At 36.5% G+C, this 24,372-nt stretch overlaps 2 protein-coding genes and 1 non-coding gene across 4 annotated transcripts; 1 reads left to right on the top strand and 2 right to left on the bottom strand.

Moving 5' to 3' along the window:
• Nucleotides 1–310: 310 nt before the first annotated feature.
• ptpn9b (protein tyrosine phosphatase non-receptor type 9b) lies at nt 311–18,186 on the bottom strand. Of its 2 annotated transcripts, none has more exons than XM_048197513.1 (13): nt 18,058–18,186; nt 15,990–16,133; nt 15,791–15,880; nt 13,355–13,479; nt 13,159–13,264; nt 8,176–8,286; nt 7,183–8,036; nt 6,961–7,057; nt 5,951–6,020; nt 5,788–5,866; nt 4,593–4,743; nt 2,804–3,011; nt 311–2,718 (listed from the first exon to the last, which is right to left on the bottom strand). In XM_048197513.1, the coding sequence occupies exons 1-13, from the start codon at nt 18,088–18,090 to the stop codon at nt 2,495–2,497; spliced, it is 2,292 nt and encodes a 763-aa protein (XP_048053470.1). In that variant the 5' UTR covers nt 18,091–18,186; the 3' UTR covers nt 311–2,494. The 2 variants fall into 2 exon arrangements, with proteins under 2 accessions (XP_048053470.1, XP_048053472.1); XM_048197515.1 differs by lacking the exon at nt 18,058–18,186 and adding an exon at nt 17,320–17,394.
• A 197-nt stretch (nt 18,187–18,383) lies between these two features.
• On the top strand, nt 18,384–18,457 carry trnai-aau. The gene has a single exon. It is a non-coding gene; the product is annotated as a tRNA-Ile (tRNA).
• Nucleotides 18,458–18,616: 159 nt separating this feature from the next.
• exosc9 (exosome component 9) lies at nt 18,617–23,515 on the bottom strand. The gene is made up of 12 exons (XM_048197512.1): nt 23,349–23,515; nt 23,143–23,237; nt 22,867–22,986; nt 22,678–22,780; nt 22,233–22,370; nt 22,055–22,137; nt 21,705–21,837; nt 19,922–20,010; nt 19,345–19,491; nt 19,039–19,157; nt 18,853–18,916; nt 18,617–18,739 (listed from the first exon to the last, which is right to left on the bottom strand). Exons 1-12 carry the CDS (start codon nt 23,412–23,414, stop codon nt 18,721–18,723), a joined length of 1,176 nt encoding a protein of 391 aa, XP_048053469.1. The 5' UTR covers nt 23,415–23,515; the 3' UTR covers nt 18,617–18,720.
• Between the last annotated feature and the right edge of the window lie 857 nt (nt 23,516–24,372).

Here is a 24,372-nt window from a genome sequence, read left to right as displayed (position 1 = left end):
TTTTGTGTGTGAAGCTTTCAAACCAGCAATCAATAAAGATCCAAAGTGAGTTAAAGCAATATGCCGTTTGGCTCAAAATACACCAAATCGCAGCCAATTCTGAAATAAATCACTCCTTTCTGAAAACAAAACGGTTATATATTTCAATAGTCACTGTTTCACATTTCAATTCTCATTTAACACACAAACACACGCTCAGTTTCAGAATAATATTCACGTTTAACTACGACACTACTGCAGATGTCGGGTTAAAGAGGCCATTACTCAATCACGAGAACTTTGAGAACCAAAAGAAAAAAGAACACTCACATTGCATTCCCGACTGCTTTAATAAATCGGAGCCAAGTGTGTCTTCCACTTAGTCTCAATCAAGCAGGAATCAGCTGTATAAAACAGTCAAGCATGTTCTGCACACCTGCATTGGACAAGTCAGTCAACAAGTAAACATTAGATGAGCGGGACGTTCACACATTCACTACCATCTGTCATCATACAAGCACTGATTTTCAAGGAGAAAGCATTCCAAAGTTCTCCCAAAGACAACGTGGTTATCTAATCATAACATTCAAGTTCATATCTTGTATTTTTTTTTCTTTTCTTTTTGGTTTTCTTACATGTAAAACCTCTTTCTGTCCTATTGATTGGCAAATAGTTAAAAACTGTTAGTGGCAGCCGTGCTGATGGGTCACATGTATGTTTCAGTCTTGGCCCTTTAACAGTTCACAGAGTATGAAAAAGGTTCTGCTACAGGCATCTGGAAAAATAACTGATTTGTTTTTCTCCCAAAACACAATGCTGAGTAACATAAATCCACACTGAACTAAAAAAAACAAACAAACTGATCAGTCTTTTGTTTTTTTGTTTTTTGCGGTTTGACTTCTTTAGCTTATCTGTTTAAAATAGTATGTTCATTTTTTTCGTACCAACATTCAAATTTCAATACTGCTGAAGTTCTACAAAGGCATAAATAAAAACAGAATACAATACAGGATGTTGTATAAAATTCAAAATAAAATTTGTATACTTTTTTTTTCTCCTTTTTTTTTTGGAAATAATTACCAGAGAGGCAAATGACGTTTTTTGAGAGCAGGAAAACACCAAGTATACCCCTGAGATTAAAATAAATTCCCTATATGCATGTGAGACCAGTTGTTCTACTCGTTGCCTGACACTACACATTGCGCTACGGAAAACTTGAAGGCACAAAAACTGAGGCTTTTTGACCCCAGGACTCCACACGTCGTACAGCCGAAGACCCCAGTTCACTCGTAACAAATGACTCCTACACTTCACATCAGAACGGAACACTTAAGATAATCGTGGTAACAGAATTAGTGTCCGTGCGGCTCAGGATACTTCAACTTGGGGCTCATAGTGGAAAGAGATATCTTTTTTTAAGTAGAAATAAAAACAACCCAGCTGAGTCAAAGTTCATACTTTAGAAGGAGCAAGGCAGTGATTGAAGGTTAAGGGCCAGAATTCAAGAGAATCTCACAGTTGAGACGCTCTGTAAATGATAGATGCCCTGCATTAAGGCTGGATAATCATGGATTACGGTTAGATGAAAATCAAAACTGCAGGACCTCCAGAAGTCACCAAGATATACCATATATAACATAGTTGTGTTCCTCCTCCTCTTTTCATATTGTTTTAACCCAACATATACTTATACATTATTCTATATATATATATATATATATATATATATATATATATATATATATATATATATATATATATATATATATATATATAATTCTGAAGAAAGTTAAAAAAATTATATTAAAACAAGGCTTTTCAAAGGTTGTTATGCACAATATATAAATGTATGTTACAAGATATACAAGGGTTTAAGTCACAACGATCATTACGGATACATCCAAGCATTCGACACCATACCTTTGGCTTGTAGATTAGTTTAACGATGAAGAACACAAATAATATCAACAAAAAAAAATAAAAATAGAAAGAAAACTGTTGGAACCTGTTCAGACACAAATAAATTGCTATTTTAATCTGACGGAGAAGGGAAAAAAAAGAATATTCAAGTTTTATGTTCTTACACTTTGATAAAAAGTGTGAATTTAACCCCAAGTTGAATGATATTGAATTTCGACAACACTTTGAGCAAAAAAAAAAAAAAAAAAAAAAAAAAAAAGAGAGAGCAGGTAATACGATAAACTGGATTTTTCAAGTTTGTCATTCCACATGTGCAAGTCAGTATTTATATTTATATATATATATATATATAAAAAATGCTACAACTCGTACACCAAGCCACAGTCTCCGATCTCATCCAGATCAGAGCAAAAAGAAGGGCTTGAAAAGTGGCAGGATAAAAGCATCCTCCGCTCCTCGTTTCTATATCTCCGCATCTTCCTCGGCAGAAAAGAGGTGGCAGTGGAGTCTACCTGTAGCCATGAGAGGGGAAAAGACGGCTTCTTTTCCTTCTGTGCCTTTTGCGCCCTCTCGTGCGAGTTCTGTTTTTCCTGATTCACTCGCTGTCGGTCTCCAGCTCTGTGTCGGACCACTCCACGGGCTGCAGCAGGCCGCTCTGTTGGGCGTACTCGATCACTGCTTTGTAGCAGAAGTAGTACTGGTCCCAGGTTTGGATGCTGAAGGCACGCTGCGTCCGCATGCGACGCACCGTCTGCTTAATGTCCACTGTCCCGATGTCCTCAAGACGGGAGAGACAAATGTCTAAAGTACAAAACGTGCCTGAGGGAGAAGAAAAAAAAGAAAGCTTGTAAACACGCCATTGTGCAGTTCAGAAATTAGATGAAAAACGTATGTAGAAGCTCACCTGTTCGGCCGATGCCTGCACTGCAGTGCACCACCACTGGGGGGCCTCCCGGAGGGCCCGTCCAATCGGGATACAGTGTTTGTAATGAGGACTCTTGTCTCTGTTTCACGTGTGCCCGGAAATCCAACATGGCCGACGCTGACTTCGGAACACCAAAATCTGGCCAGCTCATGTAGAGATAATGTGACACTTCCCTACATTCCCCTGTCTGAAAGAGAAGCTTGTACTGTCATTTATATTTCAACAACATTATTATACACATTAACATACATATGAAAGGCCTCAACATCTCCCTTTTAACTACACAATAAGTGTGTGATCTAAGGGTGTGTTCACATATATTGCCCATTACGGTTCTGCGCAGGAGTCGGAAACACCGTCACCTTGCAACAGATCTTCATTGGTGTGCGCAAAGGAGGAATTCCTGGAGCTGTTTTGACTCCTTTACACATTTTATAAGCTCTACACAAGTTTTCAGCTGGTAAATAGGGCTGAAACAATTAGTTGACAATATCAATAATAAAAAATTGTTGACAATTATTTTTTGTTGTCGAATAGTCTTGATAGTCCTATTTTAAGGGCTTGCAATAACATGGTTTGACCAGTGGGGCACTGTGAAGCAAGACTACAAAGGCCCAGGTATACTTCATTTTTCCGCGTTCTGCTCTTTCAAAGTATACTCCTTTGAAAAAAAAAACTGGGCTGCACGCAGACGGGGTGTGTGGACGTCCTCATCTCACGCACAATCAGTGTTTCAACCGGGAAAGACGTCAATAACACAGCTTGTCAATATTGTCTCATAATGTTACATTTATCTCTGAAACCATAAACCATTAGCTAGCTTTTTTTACTTTTTTGACTGTAAATTTTAACCTTTAATATTATAGTAATGTACCAGCTAACTGGGTTCCCTGCATAGTTTACAGCATTAGTTGAGAGAGAAAAATTAACGGAATCAAATATATCTGAATCGGATTGCAAGCTTATGAATAGAAACTGAATTGTGAAATGTGTGTCAATGCCCAGTCCTAATAAAAACAGTATCGGTCATTATACCAGCTGGACTACTGATGACGTCTGAGGAGGACAGAAAACCTGAAGGAGATTAGTCTGTTCAGTTGGCTTGAATTTCATTAAAAAAATAAATAAATAAAAAACATTTTCAAAAGCTGAAATTATTTCCTTGTTTTACTTTTTAGTAAAAAAAAAATATAACTCAATATTTTAACTAATTGCAAAAGCTGAATAATCAAAGCCTACGGATTAATCGGTGAAATAATCAACGATTAGTCGATTAATTGTTTAATAATAGTATGATTAATCAATTATCTAAATAATCATTTGTTGCAGCGCTAATGCACGCACTTACAACTTACAGCAGCATTGTTTTGGATGTTCAGTAAGTTCTGCCCAAAATGTGTCACAAAAGCCGTTTTTTTTGTTGTTGTTGTTTGTTTTTGTATTTTTAGGTTCAGTGTTAAAAATGACGGTGTAAGCCCTAAGCGACAGGACTTCATTGTACATATTCATGTATCATTTTCTTTTTTTTGGTCCGGAAACAAAAGAACTAAGAGAACTGAACTACAAGTGTGAACACACCCTAAAGCATGCTGTTTCCTGGCTAGAATAAGCTGAAAAGTGGACCAGACTTTATCTTGATAGTCAAAACGACTGGCTAATTTAACATCTATGGCAGAGCCAGTGCTCATGGTATTAAAATAAAATTAAAATTAATTAAAAAAATATATATTAGGCAATAAATGTTAAAAACAGAGACTGACAGACTGACCTGAGTGTTAAAGAGCTCCAGGTGTGATAGCTTAAAGTCCTGAAACATCTCAATATGGACATTTCTCACCAAAAAGTACCCATAATCCTCAGTGCGGCCAGCCTCCAATGGCCAGTACTGTCCACATTTCACTCTGCCTCGCTCTACAACTCTGAAATTGACATAGATAGATTGTCAAGATTTATACTTGTCTTTTTTTTTTTTTTACCAGACATTAATCCTTATAAATATAAAGAAAAAAGATAAATTTAATAAAAAAGACAGACATTCTATTATCAATTCATATCATTTAAATGACTATTTCTGTCATTCAACTGCATAAAATGTCTTTTCTTTCTTTCTTTCTTCTATCTTTATCATAGGGCTGCAACAATAATATAATTTCACCACATTTATTTTTGCATGTCAAAGAAAAAGGACAGTGCGAAGAAAAGGAGCACAATAATTTTGACTCACATTTTTGAATTTTATATAACAGTGTCAATTTTTTTTAGAGCTAAAAAAAAAACAAAAACAAGGCTTTTTTAAATTGAAGTATTTGACAACCCAGTACACTGCCGTTTAAACATTTTGGGTCAGTACAATTTTATAATGCTTTTGAAAGAAGTCCCTTACGCTCAACCAAGGTTGCATTTATTTGAAGGTTGCATTGATTTGAATTACAGTAAATAAAAAAAGTAATATTGTGAAATATTATTAAAAACTGTTATCTAATTTAATATTTTAAAAGGTAAATTTATTCCTGTGATGGCAAAGCTGTATTTTCAGCATCATTACTCCAGTCTTCAGTGTCACATGATCCTTCAGAAATCAATCTAATATGCTGATTTGGTGCTCAAGAAACATTTCTAATTATTACCAATGTTGAAAACGATTGTGCTTGCTTAATATTTTTGTAAAAATCGTTATGCTTTAAGGATTCTTTGATGAACAGAAAGTTTAAAAGAACAGCATTTATTTAAAATAGAACAATGTAAAAGTCTTTACTGTCACTTTTGATCAATTTTATGCATCCTTTCTGAAAAAAGATTATTTCTTTAAAAACTAAAATCTCACTGACCCCTAACTTTTGAACGCTACTATATTTGTTAGTTGCAGCCCTCTATTAGAGTATGTGTCCAAAATCCTGTTAAAAGCATCATTAAAACATTTCTTAAAGGAAAAGCAATATAATGTTTTATAGAAGGAAACTTACCTTGTAGTCATAACAATGATTAAAACCACTTGCTCCCACACCATTCGCCAAAAGTCTCCAAACGTTTTTGGCAAAGGCCCTGAAACAAGCCAAATTTTTACATTTACACATGTATGTGTACTTCACAATACAATGTTTAGCTCTGAAAAACAAAAAGTCTCACCCTGAGTAGCGATGTAAGCATTACTCCTCTTGTAACCATCCATGAAACTTGCGTTGATGTAGTCAGACGTCTATTAAAAAAAATCAAAAAAAAAAAAAAAAATCAAATGAATAAGTGTTGTTATCAGGTGGTGTTGTCAAAAGTACAGACTTTGGTACAGAGTAGGTACTGAAATTTGAAACGTGACGCTTTGAGTGGATTTGTAAACACCTTTGAACCTTTGATTGGCCACTGTGTTCACGCGCACATCAGATATGTCTGTGATTGGCTACAGTGATCAACGTGTCAAAAAACATGTTGTAAAAAGACATCAATAACGCTTTTCACCGAGCGCTTACACAGATACACACAGGAGTGTTTTAAAGCAGGCATCCATCAGTGGACCGGTCCACTGATAGATGTCTGCTTTCAAATGCTCCCGCTTTTAAACACTCTCGTGCATTGATTATTGTAGCCAATCACAGACATACATGTTGAGCGTATGAACATAACGGCCAATCAAAGGCGTTTACGAATCCGCTCAACAGCGCTAAAAGCGTCACATTTTTTACATTTCAGTACCGACTTGGTATCGAAGTTGGTACTTTTGACAACACTATTATCGGTAACTAAAGCTAATATATTAAAAACTGTAGTAACTGACATAAATCTAAAAACAATATATAAACATTAAATTAAATACTTTAAAAATTTTTGAAAGAAAATTTTAATTGTTGCCTTGGCAACTAACTGAAAAAAGTTTCAGTTGAAGTACTAAAATTTCTAAAACTAAAACAGAAATACAAATAAATTAAAGTTAAATAGAAATATTAAATAAAACTGCAAAAACACAAATTTACTAAGACAAAATAAAAGTAAAATGAAAACAGAAAATAAAAAATTTAAGCTAATTCGAAAATAATAAATACTATAATAAACTATAATAGTATTTAAATAATACTATAAAATGCCTGCAATGACCAATGACAACCATGAAGAAGATCATAAGGGGAAATGGGCATTACTCTGACCTCGTCGTCCTCATCATTGAGTGGACAGAGTCGAACACGTGATTGGTCAAGGCAAAGGACATCACTGTAGCGATTCTTTATCTGGTTAGAGGCTTTCCTGTCAGAATAGACATCATATTTATACAAGCAAACACATTCTTGGCCTGTAAATGTATCGTCAAATACATTTACAGACAAAGAAGTGTATAATATGTCAAATACCCAAATGCATATGTTACTTACTTAGAGTAGTCAAAGGTTCCAGCAGGAGGTTCCTTGCGGATCTCCTCGTACTCCTGATAAATGCCCTTCTTCTTTTTGCGTTTCACGTGCTGCACCAGATCCTGCACGCTCATTCCGCCCGGCTCAGCCACATGCACGGACAACGCAGCCATTTCTGTCGTCGTTCCCGGTAACCAGCTCATATCTGGGGTGGGGCTGTGATGGAAGGGTGGCGGCCTTGATTTCAGTGGGAGGGGTGGAACGCCATCTCCCCCATCCACTTCCTCTTCCAGAAACTCCATAGCCTGATGGCTGTCCTCGGCACCGTTGCCATCCTGCCTACTGTCGACTACACATGCTCCTTCCACACTCATATTCCCTCCTCCTCCTGGTACTATAGCACCGGCTGTGTGTTTTTGATGCAGGGGTGTGTCTGGTGGCGTGTCTGACTGTGGGGGCGGCTGACGGCCACGGCCATTGACGACATTGGCGTTGGCCCCCGAAATGGCCCCTGGCAGCACAGAGCCATTCCAATGCGCGTGCCCTGGTGTCCTGTGGTTCTGCAGGTTGGCGTTGCCGTCATCTAGTATGGTGCAGTTCGAGTTCAGTCCGTCCCCCAAGAGGGTGGCCCCTGAAGTATTGGCAGTTAAGGGGTCAGCTGAGGTGTTCTGGCCGTGCTCCATGGAGTAGGAGCGGAGCAGACTGCCCAAGCAGTCCGCAGTGACGTAGGAAGAGTTATTAGGGTGATTGGGGCTGGAGTTGACACAGGACTGGATCCAGGCAATGTGACTATACTGTGACGAGCCACCCAAATGTTCTGGAAGGGAGCTGACCGGGATGTGATTAACTAGTTCGTGGGCTTTTACAGTGCACACCTAAAGAGGTAGAAACAAATAAAAAATAAATTACACAAATACAAATAAGCAATCACTTCAATTCAAATTACTCCAACCTCCCAAGAGTTTCAAAGAGTTTACTGTTTGCATATTCATTTCTACAGAGCTCTAGACATACCCTCTCTCTCAGTTTCTCTCTCACAAACAGACGGAGTACCGCAAACGGTGCTCGGAACCACAGCGGAGACGACACAATGAAGACGCATTTCAGACGAGCAGGGAAAGCCCCCTAAATCACAAAAAAGACAAACAGTAAGCACAATACACAAAGGACTGTGGCATTTCCATTCACAGACCCACCCATTAAACAAACCCTCTAAAAAAATCAAGAACATACACAACGGTTCAAAAGTTTAAGGTCGGGAAAATTTTTAAACGTTTTTAAAAGAAGTTTCTTATGCTCATGAAGGCTGCATTTATCAAATGTACAGTAAAAACAGTGATATTGCGAAATATTATTATAATTTAAAATAACTATTTTCTGTTTCAATAATATATTTTAAAATGTCATTTATCTCTGTGATGGCAAAAGTGAATTTTGTATCAGCCATTAAGGCCCATTCATGCCAAGAACGATAATTATAAAGATAACTTTATTAGCATCCAGGGCTCGACGCTTACTTATTTCCCAAGGAACACATGTGCACTTAAGTTGAAGAATTTAGGGGCGCATTAAAAACTTTAGAGGCGCAAAACAAATTTTTCCATTATTTTATACATTATACAGCTTTATAAATAGTAAATTTAATAATTAATCATAAAACTTACAGAAAATTCTTTCTGAGGACCACAAGATGAATGGCTGCTTCAAGTTCCTTCTGTGTTGTACTAACTTTAACCGATGCAATTAACTGAATTTAACTGTCTTGGAATGTTACTTTGGCAACTATTTTTAAATAAGGCTAATATGTATTGATATTGGCATCAATAGCAAACATTAAACATTTAATAAATGATCCAGAACTATGTAATTATTTGTAGTCCAACTTTAAACTGCATATAGGCATGTGACGTATCAAATTTTCATTTAACGATAATTGCTTAAGCTTTTATCATAGTAGCCTATATGGTATCACATAGCCTATTGAATTAGGTTAGAATAAAGTTGTCCTCCAAACAGGTTTAATAACCGTTTTCTTACAATACAAAGAATTCTGAACATTTAAATATACAATAAGACAATACACACACAAAAAAATTATAATGCAAACAAATGTTTCAAACAGATTAAAGTGCAAAAGAACTATAAAGAACAGTAGGTAACACTTTACAATAAGGTCCCATTAGATAATGCATTAAGTAGACTAACATTAACTAAAAATGAGCAATAGCTACATTTGATAAAGTAGTTATTACTCAATTTTCCTTGTAAACAAAACTCAAATACCCCATTGTCAAATGAGCCAGGAAGTAGCACAGCTGCTTTTTTTAAGGGGTTACCGGGGTAACAGCTGCATTTCTGCTGTTCCATCAGCAAGTCTACTTCACACTTTTTGCCATGCTGCTCATCCGTGTTACTTATTTAATTATTACATAATCACCTTTTAAAGTTTAATAATCATATTAGACTGTATCGGTGTTTTTCCATAACCAAACTGAAAACCTCTTAAAATTATATTTAAGAAGTTTTATTCACACTCATACTCCTAAATACATTTTTCAGTTAAAATGCTCACACTGTTGAGCCCTGGCATCCCCACCAATGTACATAGGTATCGTCCTTGGTGTGAACGGCCTTTACCTTACGTTTCAGTATCACATGACCCTTCAAAAATCATTCTATGCTGATCTGGTGCTCAGGGAATATTTCTCATTTCTCAACATTATCTATGTTGCAAACAGATGTGCTTTTAATATTCTTGTGGAAACTGTAATACATTCTTTTTTCCAGGATACTTTGAATAGAAAGTTTATTTATTTTACAAATCTTTTGTAAAAATGTAAAAGTCTTTACTGTCACTTTTGATTAACTTAATGTGTCCTTGCTGAATACAGTTTTAAAACATATTAATTTCTTTAAAAATAATAATATTAATTAAAAAAGAACCTTACTGACCTGAAACTTTTTAACAGTGGTGTATCCGTGAATACACTATATGCCTAAAAGTGCAGATATATGTGCTAATTAATTATGTGTGATTGCTGAACCATCTGCATTAATAGGCAGTACATCCCCTCTTTACTGCAGCTTTCACTCTTCTGGGAAGGCATTAGATGTTGGGAATTTGCTTCCATTCAGAGACTATAGCATCAGCGAGGTCAGGCAGTGAAGATGAGTGATGGGTTCTGGCTCGCAGTGTGCGTTCAGATTCATCCCAAAGGTGTTCAGTGGGGTTCAGGTCCAGGCTTTGTGCAGGTCAGTCAAGTTCTTTCACACTAAACTCAGTAAATAATGTCTTTTATGGATCTTGCTATATGCACAGGGGCAAAAAGGGCTTGTCTCTTTCTACTAAAAATGTTTGTCTAAGGAGGCCATGCGACTGTGTGCTAGGTTATATGCACCTGTTATGGGCGGAGCTAAAGAAAAATCTGTTAATTAAAAGTGGCTGTCTACATACATTTTGCCATTTCTGGACAAAGCAAAGAGACTTTGTCTCATGTTGCACTCAGAATTATCCTTCTAAGGACTAATTAACAGTCTACCTAATTAGCAGGACTCAACCACAAACAATTTTCAAGAAATTTCTTAAGATCCGGTCATTATTTCCTCTAGTGCCAATTTTTTGAACCAGAGGAACCCTCTTTTAAAAGAAAGAAAAACAAACAACCACTGTTTCCAAGGAGAAGATTCAAAATGCAAGAACTAAAACACTGCAAATCTAGTTAAATGAACCCAAGAAATAATGATGCTTAATCATTTTCATTTACACTACAACTCAAATGAGGGTCAGTAAGTTTTTGGTTTTTGAAAGGAATTAAAACTTATCCAGCAAAGACCTTTACATTGTAACTAAAGATTTCTATTTCAAATAAATGCTGCTCTATTCATCAAAGAATCCTAAAAAATGTATCACAGTTTCCACAAAAATGTTAAGAAGCACAACTGTTTTCAACATTGATAATAATAAAAGTTTCTTGAGCAGCCATTCAGCAGATTAGAATCATTTCAGAAGGATCATGTGACACTAAAGACTGGAGTAATGATGCTGAAAATTCAGCTTTGCCATCTCAGAAATAAATTACATTTAGTAATATATTAAAACTGAAAACTATTACTTTTAAGTTTTTAAAAAAATATTTCACAATAATATTACTGTTTACTGAATTTTGGATCAAATAAATGCAGCCTTGGTGAATATAAGAGACTTCTTTCAAAATCTAGTGAACTCAAACTTTTGAATGTTAGTGTATATGAACAAAAGTAGCACAGCAACGCATTATCAACATTTTAATCACTAAAATATTCAGTAGCTTTTGCTACTGAACTCAGACACTATTAAAAACACTCCTGCCAGTTGCAAGAAAAGCAAGGATTGGTAAACTAGTGTAATGGCAAAATCTTTAGGAAACCTTTATTTTAGTCAAATAAAAAGTAAATAAAATCATAGCGATATGTACAATTCTGTTATATGATATGCTGTAAAAATTCATTAAATCGCCAGCCATTGTTCTATGTGATTGAGAATTAATAAAGCTCCAGTTCTCCACTAATAACAAGTATAACAGTTAGAGCTGTCATGGTGAAGGAATTTCCCTTTCAGTGATTTTAAATGTCTCAATATCGCAATATGCAGAGTTTATTTTTAAATTTATGATTTTTTTATTTTATTGCTGTATAAATAAGTGTTATAATGTGGTCAGCAGGCACAAAGACTAAGGAGATTCAAAAAAATAAAACAGGCTTTCTTAATAATCCAAAAAATCTGAATGAACACGCAGGAGAATAACGCAGACCACACAATGCATAAACGAGAACTGACCAAGAATGACTGAAACACAGGGCTAAATGAACAGGGGTAGATCAAAGGAAAGTAAACTAGACATATGTGAAATTAATACATAGCTATAGAAACAAACAAGGACATAATTAGTAACCAATGAAACTGAAACTAAACAGAGCAGGGAAACAGGAACTAAAGGGAACAGAACAGAATGTCAAAATAAGGGTCCACATAACAGAACATAAAACTGACAATAAGCTTGTTGGACTATTGTTAGTATAACATTTGGTTCTGATCCACAAATCTGACTGGACGAGAGGCTTTCTAAGACAGCTGATATTTCACCAGTATCAGCACAGCTAGTCTCTGCATGTTCTAGACAGGCTGTCAGACAGTGCAGTTACATTATTACGCCACTTGGTGGCAGCCAAGGACTGTCTTTGAGTAGATCATTAAACAATTAATTTAACTAATACGTTCAAAAAAGCTAATTCATTCAATGAAACACGGTGTTGAAATTATTTTAACTTTGAGGACCACTTTACAAGGCTCAACCAACCAGCAATGTATCACTGGGGTAATGCTGAAGCTTACGCTTCACTTCATAGACCAATGGCATTTATTCAATCCATTGACCGGCGCCAATGACATTCACGGGAAATACCCTTAAACGTTGACAGGATACTACGACAAAGATTTCGCTTTCCTCTTCAGACATTGCAAACTCTTTTTTTTTTTCACGAATATATGACTTGACCTGAAGAGGGACAGACGCAGGTAATCGCGATCTCTCTCACTCTCACTCGCTGTCTGTTTAGGCTTGTTTAGTACAAATCTACAGAAGCCTCTGTACAAATCACAATTGTACACAGAGTCTTCTTAATTAAAAAAAAGAGCCAGTTGGCGGGAAAAAATACATTCTTCACACTTGTTATTATTAACTTATTTAACACTGAATACAAATGCATGAAGTGTAAAACAAGAAGGGCATAGTCTTATGGAAAAAAAAGTGTGAACATCGTGGTTGTGGCAGTCGCTTGCATTCCTCAGTGGTTGGCTTGTCTATATAGTGGTAATACAATACAGCCCTAATAACTGTAAATACAGATGAAAAGCTTCATATATCTCAAAAGAGCAAATCCAAACACCATCGAGTTCTATTGATGCCATATGAACACACTGTGAAACAGACAGATGGGTCTTGAAAGTATAACACTTACTTTAAGCAGATTCAAAATCTTGACGCAAAGCTCATAGTCAAAGTTGCCATATGTAGAGTTAGTCATATCATAGATGAAAATGAGCCCATCTCTCTGTGTCTGAACACTAGGGGGGAGAGAAAGATGTTTTAGATGAAGATGCAGAGCCATTAACCACATTAAATTTGATCAGATTTATGGATGTGGTCTATTTTACCTCTCAATGGCCTTGTCCAGCTGATATATAATGGCTTGAAGAACAGCCTTATGGGTAGTGAGGTCTGGCCGATGGAGACGTGCTGTAAAAAGTGCCAATGCTGCACCTTTCGCGTCACGGCCGGGCTATAGATACAAAAGCCAAATTAATGCATTCACAACTTACATACACAACAACATACTTGAAATTAATGAATATAAAACATACAATACTTGCAACTAATACACAGACACACATTAACAGCATGTGCAAGTGAAACCAGCCAATTTAATGTAGAAGATGCATTAAAGCTGATTATTCCTTATATCATTGGAACAGTTCTTTTGCATGCTCAGTGATCAGAAAACTGTTTAAGATGTGATGAATACATCAGGCCTGCCTACACAAACACTTGAGCAAACTGTATACAGCATGATCCTGAATGAAAAATGGCTGAAACAAACAGTAACGTCCAGACTAAACAAAGATCATGGAACTGCTCTGTGTGTGATGGTGTAAGATCAGAGATTAAATTTCCTGCGCCGTCACTTTAGCAATGATGGTGGCCTTTATTTTCTTCTTTATTTACAGGAACAGTAACTATGAATGATTGCGACTTACGCAGTTTTTCGTTCGCATAATCTGAAAGTGATTAAAAATTCTTGTGCCCAAATTCTTCTTGTAGTTGCAGTTGGCCAAAGCTTGGGTTTCTTACTTAGAGTCTTTAGTTCTTCTGTCTTTCACAAAGTGCAAATGCAGATATAAACCACTGTTTAAAAGTTTGGGGATTTTTTTTTAAATAAAAGTATCTTATGCTCAACAAGCCTGCATTTATTTTATCAAAAATACAGTAAAAACATCATTATTGTGAAATATTGTTACAATTTAAAGTAACCGTTTGCCATTTTAACGTATTTTAAAATGTAACATTCCTTATTTTCAGCAGCATTTACTTGAGATAAAAATCTTTTGTAACATTTTTGAAGTTTTTACTTATAAATGTACCCTTGTCGATGTAATAAAATGATCAATTTCTTTAAGAAAATAAATAAAAAAAATTCTTAAAGGTGCAATATGTATGATTTTTGCAGTAAAATATCCAAAAACCACTAGGCCAGTGTTACATATTTTGTTCACTTGAGTACTTACAATATCCCAAATGTTTCCAACTATTTGTAAATCGTGAGAAAATTGCAATTTTAACCAAGGCTCCAGGACGTGTGAGTCGCCGCCTGTCAATTGCGTCATACCCGCATTACCCTCGATTTCCGGTTTTATTTTGTAGAAACCATGGAAACACCAAAGATGCTTTAATATATTACATGTTTTAATAAACAAGGGAACACCTGTTTTGATACACTTATAGACAGAAAACTATTGTTATATAGCTCACTCTTTTAGTCTTGTTTAAATCTAATTTAAACTAAATCGAGTACCATGCTTTACCATGCCTCAGAGAAAGACACTATTTTATCAAGTAGCTAACATAGCATAACCAGATGCAGCTTTATTTTTAGTAACAGTGATACAGAATTTTCTCCATCATACAATACGTTTCAAAATGAATTGCATGCCATTTATCAACACAAACCACCCAGTATTTAATATGATATTCTAAAATCGATCTATCTTACTGCAGTGTGTCTCAAACAAGTGTTTCACAGCAGCCGCCGAGCGAACACACAGAGTAACGTTGTTATAACATCATTTTCAACACACTTAAATGTATCTAATATGATAAACAGAGCTGTGTTACCGCATACTGGAAAAGCGGAAGCGGCGCCGGCGACTCTGGCATAATAAAAGTTCCGCTGCCCGTGAGGCGTGTGTTGCGCAATCGCTCCAGCGGCCTCGTTCAGCTCCCACAACACTCGGTTCTGCTCTGATTCATACTACAGTAACGTTAATAATTGCATCCATGAACATGATTTCTTCCCGAGTCCTATCCCGATTCTTTTGCACCGTCCGTTGAGATGGAGACCACATGTCCCAAGATTCCGCGCTCAAACTTGCCGTCATCAAGCTACGCCTTTGTTTTGAATAGGCCTCTAGCGACCTCTAGCGGACAGAATTCTTACATACTGCACCTTTAATGACCCCAAACTTTTAAACAGTAGTGTACCAACAGCATTTTTGTCAGTGGAAAATGAAAAATGAAAAAAAAAAAAAAAAAAAAAAAAAAAAATGAAAATGGATCAGAAAGCTCATTACATTCATGTAAATGTAAGTGATGGACTAAATGATCAGATGATTGAAAATGTCAAAAATCTGAAATAGTTTTTAACAAGCCGATCTGATCACAAAAACAACAATGACTTAAGTCTACAAATCATGCCATCTCCAATCTGCACAACTAAAATGTTCTTACAGCAGAGAAGCAACAACAAACTGGTCACAGCCAAAAAGCTGATCTGTTCATCAGTAATGTTCACATGTTCATCTGAAAATCATACTCACCAGAACTGTGAATTTCCCACTGAGTAACTCGCTCCTTAAAGGCTCCTCATTTGGGTTAATATTGTAGATGCCTTCCTTTATTCTGGTGTTCTGCAGACACACACAAGCATTAGAATGTAAGTGGACTCTCTCATACATATTGAGTGTTATCATATGAGCAACCACACACACACACACTTTTTACATTGGGTTACTGTACCTTGTAAGCTTGGAAGAGGTCAATGGCTCTGGAAACATCAAACTTTCTTGCCATGAGGAACTTAACCGCTGTCATCTGACTGACAAGATCTGCATTCTGAGACTGTTCCCGACATCTCAGCTCAGCCAGAAACTCCTCCACCGCCTGGCGCACACACAAACATAAATTTCATCTGAAAAACCATGTTCAATGTTAGTTACAGAGCATCTACTTTTTCTTTTTTCTTATTTTTTTTATATTTATTAGAATAAATGTTTTCCTATATAGTGTTGATTTTGTCTGTCAGCTATTACTAATGCTGAAAATATATAAACCTTGATAAATCAGCTGATATTTGGCATTCTGAGATTATCGGCATGGCCACTAACCATGATGCTTAGCCAAAGTTCGGCTGATTAGCATGACACCATCTGGCTGCAAACAGCATCCTTTTCATCGACAGCCATTCAAAAGTCACTGTTAATTCTGGCAAAATACACTGAGATGAATGGGAATGCTAACGGATGGCTTTCTCCAGGTATTATAACAGAAATAATAACTCTCCCTTGTCAAATCCAAAATCTACCAACAGCCTTGTCAATGAATATGGCAGCTGTTTTCAGATAGTTTAAATGAATTTTGAGTGAATCATTATGTAATTATTTTAGTGTACAATGACGTGTACATTAAAAAATTTAGGGTCAGTAAAAAAAATTAAAGAAATTTTTAATCAGCATAGATGGACGAGATATTTCAAATAAATTATGTTCTTTGAAACTCTCCATTTATCAAAAATATCTTGAACAAAAAGCAACATAGTTTCCATAAAAAACGTTTTCAGCATTGATAATAAGAAATGTTTCTTGACCACCAAATCAGCATATTAGAATGATTTCTGAAGGATCATGTGACACTGAAGACTGGAGTAATGAATGCTGAAAATCAGCTTTGCCGTCACAGGAATAAATTACATTAAAACACATTAAACAGAAAAAATCTATTTTATATTGTATTATTATTTCAGAGTATTGCTGTATGTTTGATGAAATAAATGCAGCCTTATTGAGCATAAGAGACTTCTATTAAAAACTTTCACAAATCTTACAGACCCCAAAATGAAAAGGTAGTTTATATATTTACTAGGCTATAATAACATTACTGACCATCCCACCCTCTAGTTATCCATATTACCAGCCATTTAATCACACTAGTTAATGCAGTAATAACGTTCCAGTCTTTCTATAGTAGCTACCTCACATTACCTGATTATCCAAAAGGTTTCCAATAGCAAAAATAAACCAGTTTTGCCAATGCAAAAAATAAAATAAAATAAAAATAAAAAAACATTTACTTCTGCAGTGCCCAAAGATGATACTACTCAATCAAATGCATGTGCAGAAGCAGAAGAAGGAGGATGATCTGACATCTGTAAAGAGAGACGGATCGTGTTGACAGACGTTATGCTACACTCATATTACACCGTTTCCTCAACGAGTCAGAACAAATGGCACCTCCAGCACTAGATGAGTGTTCACACGGTGGTGAGACAGACAGAAGTGATACCTGTCTTACATTTTCCAGCATTGAAGCACATCACACACCCGGTTCGCTGTTATTTAACGATAGCGACCTGGACATTCACATATCCTCACATATGACAGGACAGAGATGCAGAATTGTGTTATAATAGCTTTATTTAATGCAGTCATGTTGGTTTAAAACTAAACAGACTAGATTGAGCGCGAGTCGCATTCGCGTTGTATGCCAACCTAATGCACATGTAAGGGTCGTTTTGCTATATATCAGTTCCCCAGAAATCTACAGTCATATCTGTCGATATATATTTAATAAACCGTAATATATGTGCATTATTCTGTTAAGCGTCGCTAGCTCGCTAACACGGCTAGCATTTACCCCAGCTACCTCCAAAAGGGCCGCGATTCGCATTAACACCCTTGTTAATAAATAAACCACAATCTGTATTATCTGGCATATCACCATAATACATGCTACAAAGGAGCTGGTGGCGGCTCAGCGTGAAACGCCACGGAATCGACGAAGGACTTGTGAAAATATTTAGGTATCTTACCACCTCCTCTTGAGTTGTCAGGGCTTCCGCCATCTTGAAGCCTGAGCAGCAACGTCTACGGGCGCGCCCTCTCTACTGTCGGGAACGCGCCGCTGGTGCCTGTCAAGCGGCGTGCATCAGGATAGACGCGCATGCGCAGTAGGCAATGTGGTGCTTAGAAGTGAGCATACAAGATATTTATGAAAGTTACTAAATAGGCACGAGGAGAATAGACTGGGAGAAGTATATTTTGAAGATTTATTTATTTCACGTATGTATATTTTTCACGTTTTAAATCTGTAGCATCGAAGTTTGTTAGCTCATGTGCCTGTTTATTTTAATCAGATGGCCGGTTAGCTCAGTTGGTTAGAGCGTGGTGCTAATAACGCCAAGGTCGCGGGTTCGATCCCCGTACTGGCCATTCATTTATTTATGCAACTTACAAGCACGTGTTTATGATTTAATGTGTGAGAGGTCTTAAAAATCCCAAGTTCAAACATTTGTACACCTGTTCATTAAAATGGCTGGAAGCTTTATTTACTTCTTTTCATTTCACTTTAATAACTCAAAAACAAAATAATTCATTTTTTCACATTTTATTTTGTAATACAAAAAATATCAAATAGTGTCCAGTGGTATGGAAGTCTGATATATAATAATTTCTTTCCTCTGCAGTGCTGAAGTTCATTTCTTCTTGGATTTCCTTAAAAAAAGGATTAGATTTGGTTATATCACACTGTATAAGGATATGCATTACGGGGGTATGTTGTACTTCTATGAGTGAGGTAAGAGAACAGATTTATTGACTTTACTCACTGGGCTTCTTCATTAAGAATGACAACTTCCTCCTCTTCACTGTCTGAGATTATCATCACCTCATCTGCACGGACACACACACACACAAATACATTTTTGGGCAGACAATTTCTCCTCAGATTTTAGAACAAACATATATAGTGTGTTTATTACTCTACAGCACAAAAAGTCTCACACACAATGTACCTGTTTTTCTGTCCTCTGTCAGAGGCTCATCCTCTTCATCCTCATCGAGTCCCCATGAGTTCACAATGCCCTCACCTACCTGTGCAGTTCCCGTAGCAACAAGAACAGGAGAGGGAACACTGGCTCTGGGGTTAAGGAGTAATATTTGGGTAAAATAATTTACCTGGCACAGCAATACAATATTCATAGACGTCAAACCATCACTCTGCTTTTTCTGCGTTCCTAAACAAGATATTAAAACATTCTCAATCAACATGAGTTTTTCTAAATCTGGCTATTCCCCATGTTATATGGGCATTCAGATACACTTCTGTGGTAGTTTCTGTTCTGTTCACAATGTCATTAGCTGTCTCTTCAACATCTGTCATCTCCACAGGGGCTTTGTCTTTCTTAAGGGTTGTGATGCGCTCTTTGGGCATGGACTCAGCAAAGCCAAACTTTCCACCCTCCTTTCTAAAAAAACAAGGGTTAAATTAAAGGGTAATTTAATATAAATGTATAATATAAATGTGAATTATTCCATTGCTTTATATTTGCTCTAATATGACACTAAAGGGCTTTTCACACTGTCATCATTCTAAACACCACATTTAACCCCGGGTAAAGGAACATTTTACACTTGTAATTTAGAAGCGGGTTTAGCAATGTGAAATGTCATCTTATGAATACCCAGGATTAATTGTTAACCCCGGGTAAATATAGCAATGTGACACGTGAAGCAAGATAACCCAGGATTCCATTTACCCGGGGTTTAGAATGACCCAGGGTTAACTATTTCAAGTGTAAAAAGCCCTAAAGAGTGATAAAAGCCCTTGTATGAATTTAACATCAAATTCCAACATTTTATTTATTTATTTTAAATCATCTTAAACTGCACACAAACCTGATTTTTCTGTCATTCTCTAAGGCTTTGTTGATGAGCTCTGAAATTTCAGAAACTTTTACGCTTGCTATTTTGCTGCATCTTAAAACCTGCAGAAAAACAAAATGTCTATATGATTATACTACACTGCATAAAAATGCAGAGTACAGATTAATAGTGAAAAACAGTTTTATGTGATAAATCAATGCAATTAACTACAAACCCGATTCCAAAAAAGTTGGGACACTGTACAAATTGTGAATAAAAACAGAATGCAATAATTTACAAATCTCATAAACTTATATTTTATTTTTTTCACAATAGAATATAGATAACATGTCAAATGTTGAAAGTGAGATATTTTGAAATGTCATGCAAAATATTGGCTCATTTTGGATTTCATGAGAGCTACACATTCCAAAAAAGTTGGGACAGGTAGCAATAAGAGGCCGGAAAAGTTAAATGTACATATAAGGAACAGCTGGAGGACCAATTTGCAACTTATTAGGTCAACTGGCAACATGATTGGGTATAAAAAGAGCCTCTAAGAGTGGCAGTGTCTCTCAGAAGTCAAGATGGGCAGAGGATCACCAATTCCCCCAATGCTGTGGCGAAAAATAGTGGAGCAATATCAGAAAGGAGTTTCTCAGAGAAAAATTGCAAAGAGTTTGAAGTTATCATCATCTACAGTGCATAATATCATCCAAAGATTCAGAGAATCTGGAACAATCTCTGTGCGTAAGGGTCAAGGCCGGAAAACCATACTGGATGCCCGTGATCTTCGGGCCCTTAGACGGCACTGCATCACATACAGGAATGCTACTGTAATGGAAATCACAACATGGGCTCAGGAATACTTCCAAAAAACATTGTCGTGCCCTTCCGTTGCCGGCTAAAACTCTATAGGTCAAAAAAGAAGCCATATCTAAACATGATCCAGAAATGGCAAAGTAGAAAACTGTTCTGTGGTCAGACAAATCAAAATTTGAAGTTCTTTTTGGAAAACTGGGATGCCATGTCATCGGGACTAAAGAGGACAAGGACAACCCAAGTTGTTATCAGCGCTCAGTTCAGAAGCCTGCATCTCTGATGGTATGGGGTTGCATGAGTGCGTGTGGCATGGGCAGCTTACACATCTGGAAAGGCACCATCAATGCTGAAAGGTATATCCAAGTTCTAGAACAACATATGCTCCCATCCAGACGTCGTCTCTTTCAGGGAAGACCATGCATTTTCCAACATGACAATGCCAGACCACATACTGCATCAATTACAACATCATGGCTGCGTAGAAGAAGGATCCGGGTACTGAAATGGCCAGCCTGCAGTTCAGATCTTTCACCCATAGAAAACATTTGCCGTATCATAAAGAGGAAGATGTGACAAAGAAGATCTAAGACAGTTGAGCAACTAGAAGCCTGTATTAGACAAGAATGGGACAACATTCCTATTCCTAAACTTGAGCAACTTGTCTCCTCAGTCCCCAGACGTTTGCAGACCGTTATAAAAAGAAGAGGGGATGCCACACAGTGGTAAACATGGCCTTGTCCCAACTTTTTTGAGATGTGTTGATGCCATGAAATTTAAAATCAACTTATTTTTCCCTTAAAATGATACATTTTCTCAGTTTGAATATTTGATATGTCATCCATGTTGTATTCTGAATAAAATATCGAAATTTGAATCTTCCACATCATTGCATTCTGTTTTTATTCATAATTTGTACAGAGTCCCAACTTTTTTGGAATCGGGTTTGTAAAAATAAGTCAAATTAGACTAAAGAAATTATCTAACACACACTTACCTGGTCTTTCAGTAGCATGATCCCTCCACTGGACTGAATGGAGCAGATCTCCTGATGTTTGTTCATGGCTATCACCAACAATCCATCCTTCACTCGCTCTTCTCGTTCACAAGGGTCCACAAGCAAATACGAGCTTAGGAAGGAATAACAAGTAAACAAAGAAAAATAATTTCTCTTATGTCAGCTGAAAACTTAATTACTGTAAACAACAGCATGAACAGAAGAGAAACTCAATACATAGTAGTATTTGCAATAAGTAAACTGCAGTGAATTCATTTTTCTAATTGCCTGCAAAATCAGATCAGTGAAGAGATTGTTGTAAGAGATTGTGTGCATGTGATGTTTCTTACCCCTGCAGGAAGAAAGCAAAGCTGACACATATGGGCATGTGATAAATGCTCAGAGGAATTGGATCTCTCTCCTCTGGACTGAACTGCTCAGAACATACACAAAAAAATTATAGAATAAACCACCAATATGAAAGATATCATCTGCCAAATGAATCTATTCTGGGGTTTCAGGACTCACCACAGTAACATCTTGTCCCTGAATAGCGACATCTGGCCGCCTAAAGTGTGAGAGTGCAGATATGGCAGCAATGCTTGCTGCATCCATCAAGTTTCCATCATGATTCAACACATGGACATCAACCCGTATCTGCCAAACCTGTCAATAACAGAAGTACTAAGTTATTATTATTATCTATGTTGAAAATAGTTCAACATAGATAATACATAGAAATGTATGACAACATAGAAATAGTTGTGCTGCTTAATAAGTTTGTAGAAACCATGATATATTTTTCAGCATTCTTTGATGAATTTTAAGTTCAAAAGAACAATATTTAACAGAATTTTTGTAACAATTTCTTTACTGCCACTTTAGTTCAATTTAATGCATCTTTGCCGAATAAATTAAATGAAAAATTTCATTTAAAAAAATAAAAACATTCTGAACCCAAACTTTTGATTACCTTTTCTCCTGAAACTACACATAAAGACTCGGTGTCTATGCATTTAGAATTCCTTAGACACCTCTCGAGCTGTCTGTTTAACAACACCAACAGCTCAGACTGCCTATAGAACACACACAGAAACACACAGGGGGGTAAGAAAACACACAAGAGAATAATTTACATGATTGTATGTGACTGAGTGCGAACCTGTTTGGCTCAAAGGCTGGTGATGCCATGGGAGACAATTCCAAATTAAAAAACATGATGCCTTCTGTGGGACGAGAATCTTTTGGAGGGACCAACTCACAAGATACCTGACACAGCACCCTGAAAAGAAAAACACGTGTTCAAAATGGGATTTACCCAAACAAAGTACTAGACTATCTTCTCGAAGATAGTAAGCAAAAGATTGTTTGTTATGGCTTCAACTCAGAATTGGTGGTTTATAAGCTCTGTAATTGCTAAAGCAACTATAACTGATACCTTGTTTTTCCAAGTTCCACGATGCAGCAGCCGTAATCGGTTCCAAAAGTGATTTTAATATTCCGGTAATCGTATGTCTGTCTCCCATCTAAGCGCTACAGAAAACAGATATATGGTTCAACTACTCAGCTGGAGATGAGGATTATAGAATGACAATAATTACAAGCTTCCATTGCGAATGACATTTTTTAATAGGTACAACTTACTTTTTTCTCTTCTATGGCTTTAAGAAGAAAAAGCCTCTCGCAGTTTGACAGCGGAGTATCCCTCATTTTGACAGCTTGAATATATCACATAAACAACTCGATTCACCACTGCATCCTCTCACACGCTTCTTTCAGCGGAGAACCTGCGCAATGTTATGACGTAAGTATAACGCTGGCGCACGGTATTTGCGTAAGAACTAGATAAGCGGGGTGAACGATGTCGCAGTTTTCTATTTGATAAAACGCAAAACACAATTTCCAACAAATAAATAAATAAATAAATATATTTTTGTTCGTACTAATAGACATCACTTTAGTAAAATATTAGCCCGCTAAATATAGTTTCACGAGTTTAGACATGAAATCAAAATAAAGTAATACTATGGAGTTAAATTTGTGCCATATAACTAAACAAAAAAATCCAGCATTTTGCAAACAAACACGATCTGCTTTGCAAAGGAAAACTCGACTCGCAAACAAACAGAAAGTGATGTGCAGAGGTCAGTGAAAACGCAGATGAGTAAGAAATATATTGTGTTTTACAAATATAAATAAATGAGCCAACATCATATTTCAAAAATAAATACAAACCAATGACATACCAAATCTAGTGCATACAAACGCACACTTGTTACGATTATTAGACACTTGCCTTTTTATGAAATGATTTTCTCTCAAATGTAGTTGAGTAACTTCCTCTTCCAAAACAGCAGATGGCGCTTTGCTATGGGTCAATTTACGCTTTTCTCCAGAGAGGAGCCCCAACACATGCGTTTATAATAATAATAATAATGATTATTATTATTATTATTATAAACAATAATAATAATAATAATAATAATAATAAACTTTGTTATAGCACCTTTAAAAGTTGCATCTCAAAGCGCTTTACAGGAACATACAAATAAAATGGATATTTTATGGCATGCTGTCCAGTGGAGGGGTCCGAGCTCGGAATTTGGCCCGAACCCAGAGTACTCCAGCCAAGAGTGTGGTGGGGTGATGGAGGGATTCTGTTAAACTT

The sequence above is a fragment of the Megalobrama amblycephala genome, linkage group LG7, assembly GCF_018812025.1.
Source record: "Megalobrama amblycephala isolate DHTTF-2021 linkage group LG7, ASM1881202v1, whole genome shotgun sequence".
Lineage (NCBI taxonomy): Eukaryota > Metazoa > Chordata > Actinopteri > Cypriniformes > Xenocyprididae > Megalobrama > Megalobrama amblycephala.
This window is presented reverse-complemented; position numbering and strand designations above follow the sequence as displayed.

Excerpts from the sequence above, each read along its gene's own strand:
- ptpn9b (XM_048197513.1), bottom strand. The coding sequence starts at position 18,090 with ATGGCGGAAGCCCTGACAACTCAAGAGGAGGTG. Across the intron at positions 15,881-15,989 it reads ACCTCTTCCAAGCTTACAAG|AACACCAGAATAAAGGAAGG; the intron begins GTACAGTAACCC and ends GTGTGTCTGCAG. Across the intron at positions 2,719-2,803 it reads TGCAGGCATCGGCCGAACAG|GCACGTTTTGTACTTTAGAC; the intron begins GTGAGCTTCTAC and ends CTTCTCCCTCAG.
- exosc9 (XM_048197512.1), bottom strand. The coding sequence starts at position 23,414 with ATGAGGGATACTCCGCTGTCAAACTGCGAGAGGCTTTTTCTTCTTAAA. Across the intron at positions 23,238-23,348 it reads AAGCCATAGAAGAGAAAAAA|CGCTTAGATGGGAGACAGAC; the intron begins GTAAGTTGTACC and ends TGTTTTCTGTAG. Across the intron at positions 22,781-22,866 it reads CCAGCCTTTGAGCCAAACAG|GCAGTCTGAGCTGTTGGTGT; the intron begins GTTCGCACTCAG and ends TGTGTTCTATAG.